This window comes from Syngnathus scovelli, chromosome 14 (assembly GCF_024217435.2).
Source record: "Syngnathus scovelli strain Florida chromosome 14, RoL_Ssco_1.2, whole genome shotgun sequence".
In the NCBI taxonomy this organism is placed as follows: Eukaryota; Metazoa; Chordata; class Actinopteri; order Syngnathiformes; family Syngnathidae; genus Syngnathus; species Syngnathus scovelli.
This window is the reverse complement of record NC_090860.1, coordinates 7,348,892-7,358,702: the sequence shown is the minus strand read 5'-3', so window position 1 is coordinate 7,358,702 and position 9,811 is coordinate 7,348,892. Positions and strand designations below refer to the sequence as shown.

At 40.3% G+C, this 9,811-nt stretch overlaps 1 protein-coding gene across 5 annotated transcripts in view; it reads right to left on the bottom strand.

Moving 5' to 3' along the window:
* Window positions 1–2: 2 nt before the first annotated feature.
* The window catches only part of LOC125981315 (connector enhancer of kinase suppressor of ras 3), a 34,042-nt gene continuing 24,233 nt past the window's right edge, over window positions 3–9,811 (bottom strand). The window contains exons 14-26 of one of the 5 annotated variants that reach the window (XM_049741292.2): window positions 9,231–9,268; window positions 6,792–6,834; window positions 3,940–3,993; window positions 3,155–3,194; window positions 2,644–2,813; window positions 2,248–2,321; window positions 2,053–2,124; window positions 1,888–1,952; window positions 1,667–1,791; window positions 1,513–1,582; window positions 1,255–1,416; window positions 921–1,111; window positions 3–832 (exon numbers count right to left, since the gene is read on the bottom strand). In XM_049741292.2, coding sequence (XP_049597249.1) covers window positions 638–832; window positions 921–1,111; window positions 1,255–1,416; window positions 1,513–1,582; window positions 1,667–1,791; window positions 1,888–1,952; window positions 2,053–2,124; window positions 2,248–2,321; window positions 2,644–2,813; window positions 3,155–3,194; window positions 3,940–3,993; window positions 6,792–6,834; window positions 9,231–9,268 — 1,299 coding nt within the window. In that variant the 3' untranslated portion in view covers window positions 3–637. Of the gene's footprint in view, window positions 833–920; window positions 1,112–1,254; window positions 1,583–1,666; window positions 1,792–1,887; window positions 1,953–2,052; window positions 2,125–2,247; window positions 2,322–2,643; window positions 2,814–3,154; window positions 3,195–3,939; window positions 3,994–4,415; window positions 4,774–4,871; window positions 5,224–5,307; window positions 6,559–6,791; window positions 6,835–9,230; window positions 9,269–9,811 lie in introns of those variants that run through there. The other 4 variants (XM_049741290.2, XM_049741295.2, XM_049741296.2 and 1 more) reach the window with 4 other exon arrangements.

Here is a 9,811-nt window from a genome sequence, read left to right as displayed (position 1 = left end):
TACACATTTTTGTGTTTGGTTTAATTTACAGCAGTTAAAATGAGCCATTTTACTTACAAGTCATAATCACATTTTAAGTGAGATTGTAGAACAAAATGTTCTGCTTTACATCATCGAAAAGAAATTCAAACAAACGTGAATACTCGTGATTTATGATAACTACTCAGTTCTTGCAGACTGAAGTTCAGTAGAGATCCTTCTCAAGTTTGTTCAAAAGGTGTAACAGGCATTGAAGGTGCATGGCACCCGTAAGAAACTGAAAACAGTAAAGAACATACATTATATCCGGCACCATCTAAATAGCTCAAACCTTCAACAAAACAAAAACAAGTGTTTCCATGTAGAGAGCAATGCGAAATACTCCATCTTTCACAAACACAAACGGCAAAAAATAAAAGGAATACCCTGCAAAAGATGCTAATTTTACAAATGGTAAAACTAATACTAGGATGCATTTCACATTGTAATGTGACCCGCTAGTTAAAAAATGGCTGTACAGACTCTATATAGAAATAGAAAATAAAACGTTTTCATTGAAGATCGTAAAAGTCCACAGTAGTCCCACTTTAAAATTTAACAGCAGTGTGTATGTACAGGTGTGTGTAAGAAAAGTCAGTAGCGGGACACAGGGGAGTCTTTAAAAACTGGACTCAGCTACAGGAGCAGCAATGGCCATTGCGCCATCTTGGGAGGCCTCTACATGTTGGTCATTTGGGACACAGATCTCTTGCACCAAAGGCCCGTTGGCTTCCTTCCATTCTCTGAACTTGACCGAAGTCAGCTCAGTGTCTGACAGCACCTGCTCTAGTGCCTGTAGGTCTGCCTGTTTTGACTGGGATGTAAAAGAAAAATCACTTAAAAATCTGCAACTAAGGTGAACCACAATTCATCAAAGCAACACTATAGGAAAACAAACCAACCTTTAAGGTGCTGTTCAGTGTCCTGATGAGATGCAGTTTGTCATTGACAGTTTGGTTTTTGCAACGTTTCACGAAGGATGCCCTGAATTCCCGTTTGGTAGATGGTTTGCGGTCTCCTATAGGCGACAGGCTGGCCTCCTTCAAGTGGATATACAGTTTCTCCATCTCATCGGCGGTGTTGCCGTAATCTCCTGCAGCAACATTAGTCCCACGACATCATGATTAGTATCATCACAGACTACATGTTAAGTAACCATAACAGCAATAACACCAAAAAATAGAATGTAAATTATATCACTGGTGGCCTAAGCTGGCCGTGTTAAAAATGTCTCACCTTTGTCCACCACACCTGAAGCCTCCATGTTTGCTGCGCCTTCCTCAGTGAACCCTGTTTCAGCCAACTCCAGAGGAGCCGAATTCTCCTCCACCTCCTCGTCCTCCTCAGGCGGGTGTTGATGCAAGTGCACCTGGACCGAGCACACCGCCGGCGCTTCGCCTGAAGAAGCAGAAGACATCTGTGCCACCAGGTCCAACCAGGACTGGCGCTGTTTGGAGAGAGACGAGGCGGAGGAGCTGTGGGATGTCATCGTACTGGGAGGCGAGGAATGTGAGCCGTTTCCTTCGCTAGGGACCGTCGGCGTGTACGGTGGAGGAAGAGTGCCCTGTGAGACCGAGATAATCAGAGAGGTTGATTACACATTTGCTACGCAATACAGGCAAACACTCGACCAAGCCATGGCTCAGACCTGATGTGTGCTACCAGGTGGACCAGACGGAGCCCCGGAGTCCCGCTGGGTCTGCTCACAGTATGGCGGTGGAGGTATATCTGTGGTTTCTGCATCTTCATGGTCACTGGCCTCACTGTAACACTCTAAAAGCACACATGCGCAATGTCACCTTCCAACTCGCTGTGTTTTCAATTGAAATGACAAAGTCACACAAAAGCGAGGTTTCTTCAGAAGCTTACCAGCTGCTGTGTCTTGTTCCGTGGGCTCATAATGAATGGAGGCAAGCCCGAGCTTGTTCAGCCATCTGGAACACACACACACAAGGTAATTGCTCGGCAGGATTTGAACATTTCATTTAATTTGAAGCATCTTTTCCAATGCAGTGGGTACGCCGTTGTACTTACATGTTCATTTCTTCGTGGTTCTCAGCAGCAAAATAAAACATCATAACTTGTGGGTGGCAGGCTTTGAATGCACTGCAGACAAAAATGAGGCAATGTTGAGAAGGGACATGAAAGAGAGCGCAACGCCACTTCCAATGATGTCCACGTCTAAAAATGAGGAGCTTAGCGGGGGACATTGCGAAGCGCATCGCTTACTGTTTCTTCTTGCACTCGATGGCTCGGTCGATCATGAAGTTGGTGAGGTCAATGTAGCCCTCGGCTTTCTCCGCCTGTATCACAAACATTGAACAAGAGTGAGTGTGAAACGACTTTAAGCCACTTCCTGACAAAGCCCACTGCCGTCCGCTACTTCTTCTATTTCCTGTCTGTGACATTTCACACCAAACCGAACCTGTCAGTCAAACTGGCCGTTCCATCAGGGTCATAGGAGGTGTGAGACTGCATGCTAGTTACTTTTAAGACAGGCTGTGGAGGAACTCTTCTTCAAATAGTCTTTGCGGCTCAACATTTGTCAGAATTGCTCGATCATCCATTAGACATCCAACTCAAATAGATTTCACACCTTCAGTAAAACGATAACGGTATTCTCACCAGCTGGTTTGTGTACCAATAGAACGCTGTTTTCTTCAGGACGAACCAGAACTTCTTCCATTTCATACCCAGGAAGCCTTTGCTCTCTTTCTTCTTGTACAACCAACCCTGGTGGTCGGGCTGACCCAGCTCTTTGACTGACACCCGCCGCCTGCTCATTGCACCATTGCCTGTGCACAAACACACACGCACACACACACGTGCAAAAGCCACAATGAGACATTATACAATGTATGAAAGCTCAAATGGTTTCCAGTGACCTCAATTGAGGTTGCAAACAATAAAATTCCACCTAGATGTTAAAAAGCCAATAACACCAGCCTACCTTTTTCACATATGAATCTAGGTATGATCATGATTCCCAAATTAACTCAAATTGGCTACAAAGAGGTAAACCCTATATTGAAGTATGTAAATAAGCAAGCGCATACTAGCCCACTATTACATTTACACAATTACAGTTCCAGGGCCCTGCAGAAAAATTGATGGAAACCGGAGGGTGACGACCTACCAGTTCGGCTCTTCTTCTTGGACTTGTGGCGCAGGGAGACCTTTTGGAGCAAAAAAAAAACAAAAACAGGAGTGAGATTGAGTGGTGGGTCAGTGAATTTAAGAGCATGCTAACCAAAACCAAGCAGCTCACAAGAAGAAGCCGCCTGGAACATCCTGTTTCACACTGCAAATGTCACATGCACTCACTCTGTCTCTCTACTTCTCTCATACGTACGCAAGCACACACGCAAAAATAATGACGTTCTTCAACTGTGCCCTGGCTTTCTGTCTTCTTCAGCTATGGGCTCTATTTCCAAATAAAGCCTAGAACAATGATATTGGAGGACATTTTATCCATTTGTTGAATTAAAGGAAATAGTTCTAAACATAATCTGAAGATATGTCATGTATGTTGAATTATTTAGATCAGATCTAGATTAAATTTGGTTTCACTTATCTTCAGAAACTGCCCACACATCAAAAGTTGTTGAAATAAATAAATAAAATAAATATTGATACATTGTTTTGTTTTTTCACAATATAGCCTTAATTGTAGTCAGAATGTTACACCCAAACAAATAAATGTCTGCCAGGCTTTCTCTAACCTCTTCATTATAAGACTAAAATGAAAAAAGTAGTTGATAAAGAGGTCAGTATATGAAAATTAATTCCAACAAGTAGCCCTTTGCGACAAAACAGTTGGCTTGCTTGGTGGTCATTTTGGGTCCCGCAAAGTTGCTAACTAAAAGACAGCGCAAGCACCCACAAAAATGTAACTAACAAAACAAAATAAAAAGAACTTACTGGGTTGTAATCGTCAGCAGCCATGGAGGGTGACACAGATATGGGGAAGGCAGCCTGGTCAGAAAGACAAAAAGCAAACAAAGCATATCACCAGCAAGAAAAGAAAAATGCAATTCCAATTCTTATGGTTCATTGACTAATACACAGTTATTCAACAGCACCAAGCGAAAGCACATTTTAAAGTATGGAAGTAAAAAAAACACTTAGCAAAACCTAGACCTCCTGCAAACTATAATACCAAATGACTATATAAACAGCACAGTGTCCATTTTTTTAACATTACAAAGTTGACCAATTTCGGATAGCCAAATGAAAACATACCAGGAGCCTTTGGATCAGTTCATAAATATTACAACGGACAAAGAGTTAACACGATCACCTTTTCTACAATGGAGGTAATACGTAATTTATCACACCAACCAAAGAAACAATGAAATCTGAGGAAAAACACAAATCAAACGCAGCACTTGACTCACAGCTTTCAAGTTGTACTGTCAGCAATTTGTGATGCACAAAGCACTTCCACGCTCCTTAGTATCCTCTAGTCTTGTTTCAAGACTACACCGCTGAATATTAATGATTATTGTATTAGCAATAAGGTCAGACGTACGTCTCGATTGTTAACGTCAATGATGGGTGAGTGTGACATTGAGAAATCTGAGCACCCGCTTGACTCACTTCCTTGCAAACTTAAGTTCCTTATTTTAAATTTGCCATCTTCAAGAGATCCTAAAAAAAAAATAGCTTGACGTTCTCCTGTGAGAACATTAAAAGGTAATCAATTTACATTTGTTTAATATAGATTGATAACATCCCACACTATTATTATTACACATCAGGCTATCCGTAAAAATGTTTTTCATAAAAATATCAAAAGTACACGCTACAATAATGTCAAAGAATAAAAATGACAACAACAAAACGACTCATACCTTTTAAAAGTCCTTCATAATTCGAAAAGGAGTACCCTCTTGTTCTAAAACACTTCACTACTGTGCATAAACCAAATTTGAGTGGATGTTGCCCAAGAGCAGTCGCAGTTGTCGCATCCTTTCCGGATGTAATGGCCAAGTTAAACCGCCAATGGGCGACAGCCGCAACATTAAACTTGACAGACACAAAACGCAGGTGTGCTTTCCCTTTTTGTTTTTCCCTCCATGCAGACTACGAAACGTAAACTGCAGATTTGACGGCATAAATGCAAACGCAGTCACTCCTGGATTTTGAAATAAAGTTACTAAATTTACGTCTTTTCGTGGACGTCGAGCAGCGTCTCGTGGGGTTACCCAATAAATTCCTCGTATATTGACAATAGGTAACCAGTCAAAATCAGTGTGCAATTGTTAATAAACTACTAACATACCGTACCTGCCACCACATTGTCAACGTTTGCAGCGTTGTCCGAAAACTGTGCTCAAAGTTTGACCAAACTTTGGCGAGCATATCGGACATGCAACAAAAAGCTACAAAGAACTTGTTGTTATCAGGTGGTTTACCCTGATTACCTCGGACTAAAATGAAAAGTATGGTAAATTAAATGCGTTTCGTACAAGACTATGAAATAAAATTAACTTTCAAAGAGTAACTTCAACTTGTGACATTTGGACAAAACTGCATTTCTCAAAAATAAAAATCACCGATTGTTTGCCGCTTGGTGTCGCTGTAAGGTAAAACGCTTCAGACTGCGCACAAAGAGGAAGTCGAATCAAATGTGACGGAAATGTCAAAATAATAACATTTCAAAATAAAAGTTCATATTTAGGTTTAGCAAATGGCCTAAAATCCGTCTCACAGAAATATAATTTATATAGTTATAATTTATTTGATTTTACTTATATTACTGTTCTACAGAGGTAAAAGTCTGATGAAACTCACACACTTAAATCCATAGTTGACCCAAAACAAAAGTTTTGTTATCCACTCATTGCCTAACTTCACAAACCAGTTGTTGCTTAATGTCACTGTGTGCAGCACTTTAAATGTTTTTGCTGGGATAAAGGTAACAACAGATGCACTCCCGAGTCACAAATAGAGCTTGATTTAAATGTCCTAGAATGAACCCTTTATTTGCTTACCATTTTTCTCACTGCGCAATACTAATTCCAGTGGTCCCAGCCATACTGCCCATTTATTTCTGTATTAATCGAGCGTTCCATTTTAACATAATTCACATTCCCATCTGTTCATTTTTATTTTTAAATGACAGTGGACAACTTAATCATGATTTAAAAGAGCATTTGTGTGCAAGTGAATTTCGAGAGGCCTGAAGGATTCCTGAGAATTCTGATTGGTCACACCATTGTAGCGCTCAATCTCCCATCACGATTCATGCTGGGAAGTGTCACGGCACTTATCTAATGTACCCCACGCCCCTGACACCACTCCACACCCTTCTTGACCCAAAAACCGAGTGTGTGAGAGGAAGGGCTAACAGAGAGACTATTCTTCTTGAGCAACGGGGGAGGGGTGCAGGCCTGGTCATGATATCACAATCTAGTTTGCTCACTTTGGCTTCCTTTGTAGCGCTCCAATGGCCACCACAAGGGGTCTTGTGTTGCAAGACCCTTAGTATAGCCACAAATACGACATTTGCTTGCACTCAAGTGGACTTCTCACACACACACGCACGCACGCAATTTTAGGAGCGCTGGAAGAAAATTTTGTAAAATTTAGAGGTACACAATTGTGACTATTATTTCTTTCATTAACAGAAAGGTACCAACAATTTTGTCCGTGTGAACATCACCCATTAGAGGTCTTCCTTGAATCAAATTATTTTCACAGATGACCCACAATTAGTGCACAAGAAAAAGCACCACGTTGTGCTTGTTTGATAGAGGCAGTGTACTTACAGCTTGAGAGAAGGACCAGGATCGTATATTTGGTTGATTATACCTGCAAGAGCAAGAAGTATTTAAAATTGAGAGGACCACAGAGAAACATTTCGAATTCAACTGTCATACTTCAGTACTATACATAAACATGTAGTGATTGTGACTTTCTCATAACCGCACAATCTATTGCAAGCTGGCACCGACTGAGTCTGGTGACAGATTTTATGGAAATCGTTTAATGACTGGAATGTGGTAGGATGGTGCCAGTGGTTTTGATAATGCATTTGGCAATACTGCCACAGCAAACATGGGTTCCCAAAGCTGAAAATACTCAGTACACCCGAGACGGGCCTCACCCTGCAATTTAAGGCAACAAAAATGTCAGCTTATTTTCCTGCGTTTTAGTCCCTTTTTCCTCTTCCCATCAAGGTTATTATAGTTAACGGAAAGTAAAACAAAAAACAATAAAACTAAATATGAAAAAAAAAGTTTCATTAATGAAATAATCAAAATGATTACTGAAACTACATTTAACATTTTTAAGATAAATTAAAAGCAACTATAATTGCAGTGAAACTGTCCATTGTTTTTATTTTTCAATTAATTTCATACATGAGATTTTGGGGTTTATTAAATTTTTTCATTTCGCCATTACTCCTCAACCGTCCAGAAGAACTGATATCTAACAGTAAAGTAGTTTGGGAATCGTCGTTTGTGATATTATGCAATACTTATCACAACCTTTCGTTTTCTTTCCCCCTTTTTTTAAATCTTTCACTTGAGAACTACTTTATGAAGAAACCAAAACTAATATTAAATCTAATAAAACATAAAATAAGCATTTGGGGGGGGAAATAAAACTAATAAAAACTAACAATGCTGCTCTAAAAAGTAATTAAAATTTACACTAATTAATTCTGTTGGCAACAACACAATTTGATATTTACAAATATAATAGAAGGAGGGGGTCTAATAAAACAGATGGTGTGGCATCACGTCACGTCACATCCAACCATACAACAAACTGATGTCCACACTAGCAATGATGACAATGTCCAGCCACAATATAAGATACAGCCAATTATTGGCCAAGCAGTTAAATTCTATCGTAAAAGTGTTTGATGGGGATGGGCTCTCAAGTTCCATAGAAAAATCATCCAAGCTGCCTGTGTGAAAATTATTTTGTGCCCTGGGAAGAGAAAATGGCCCTCGCCAAACAGTTATCCCAAATGTGTCATATGCATGACTAATTAAAATTCATGGCGAAGAAAGGACTCAAGCTGATTGCTAAATTAGTCGATGAAGATGTGTTTGTCTGCTTTTTGTCCTTCATGGACCTAAACCAAGTCGACGCTTTTGACAGGTGACATAAGAATGAAACCAATGCAATGTGCATTTGTTTTTTCACATTTCCAAACTAAAATGATCATGACAGCTGATTAATTCCTGAGTCAATCATATCCTCTGGCCTTAACCATTGCCTCCCACTGTTTTCCTAGATGCCAGCCCACTCCCACAGTAATGAGTCACCCGATTAGCATCGCATCCATCTATTTATTGTAAATACGAGGCGTGTGATTGAGCGGGCGATAAATAAGATGTGATGTTTTTAGGACTTAGAATAGAAGCAAGTAGGTGGTAGGGTGACTTTGAGTCATCGATCATGGCGTTAAAGTGGGCAGATGCGCTTCATTGGGCTCTGTAACCAAGAGCAGAGGAGACACGGGTGTCACGGATGATGAAATCTAGAGGAAAGAGCAAGCCTCAGATGTCGTCATCTGTCACAGAAGGCTGCTGTGCTTCCACCTACAGACATGCCAATAAATATTGTGGGCATCTTAGTGGCTAATTTGGAACACCGGGAGAATTCCCGATAGTACACAGTACTTTATGATTCTGTTTTGGTCCGATTCTAAAATCGGCATGCAATTACAGATATACAGTACATGCCTTTGTATAATGCTCTTTAAATTTAATTTGTACACTCTAAAAACAAGGTTAAAAAAAACTCATAAAGGGACGATCCACTATTTGGATCAATTGGATCCAACTTTCTGGGTTGTGCAAAAAAACAACAATTGAAGGTTGGGGCAAAGGGACCCAAGTGGAGGGAACGGTAAACTATTTTATTGGAGTAAAATCACATTCATTAAAGATCTTTTAGTTTTTAATTTGCTGACTTCATATGCTATAATTTAAAAACCTCAAAAGATGCCAGCTTTGATCTGACAGTTTTGCCACCCCACACCTCTCACCACCTGTCGATGACTAACCCATGCGGTAAAAGCAGCCCACCCACTGATCATGTGGTTGGTTTGGAAACAATTCTACAGGCTACCGCCCAGTATGATGAAGAGAAATGAGACTTGCCCACCTCTTACTTTTGCAGTTTGATTTATGAGTTCAACGCGGTATTAATGTGTGGAAAAAAAAGTGGGCAAAAGAGTGGGCACTCACCGATTGAGGAAGTCTCTGCTATGGTGCCAGTCGGGTCCCTGCGATACATAAAAAATTCACGCTTTATGTTCCATTTGAAATCAAATTATGTGTAACACTAGATTCAATTTAATTCTAATTCTTTGGAGTAATTTAATAAATATGAAACACTTTAGAATATTTTTTTTCTTATTAAATCCATATGTGATTCACACTGTTTGTGATGTGCATATTGAGTTAGTGGTTAGCAAACTGGATGAGTTAAAAAGTGTGAGTGCTATTTAGGCAAACCTCAGGGCTTCAGAAGGTGCAAATTAGTGAAGATCGCAGGAAACTAGCGCTGCAAGCATGGGCAAGAGCCAGATAGACGGAAGTAGAAACAGAGAAGATTAGCAGAGAACATGCAGCAGAACCCCCGAGCAAAGGTGAGGGTTCATTTTGATCAGAGGAAAAGGGCAAAAGCTGCCAGACGGCTTGTAATCCTATCCTCACTTTTAAATGTAAAAGACAACATACGTGTAGAAACAAGAACTCGTCATGGTAAACCTGCTTGGAGCATATGGTCCACCAGCTGGAGTTTTAAGGTTTGTCAAAGTGCATTC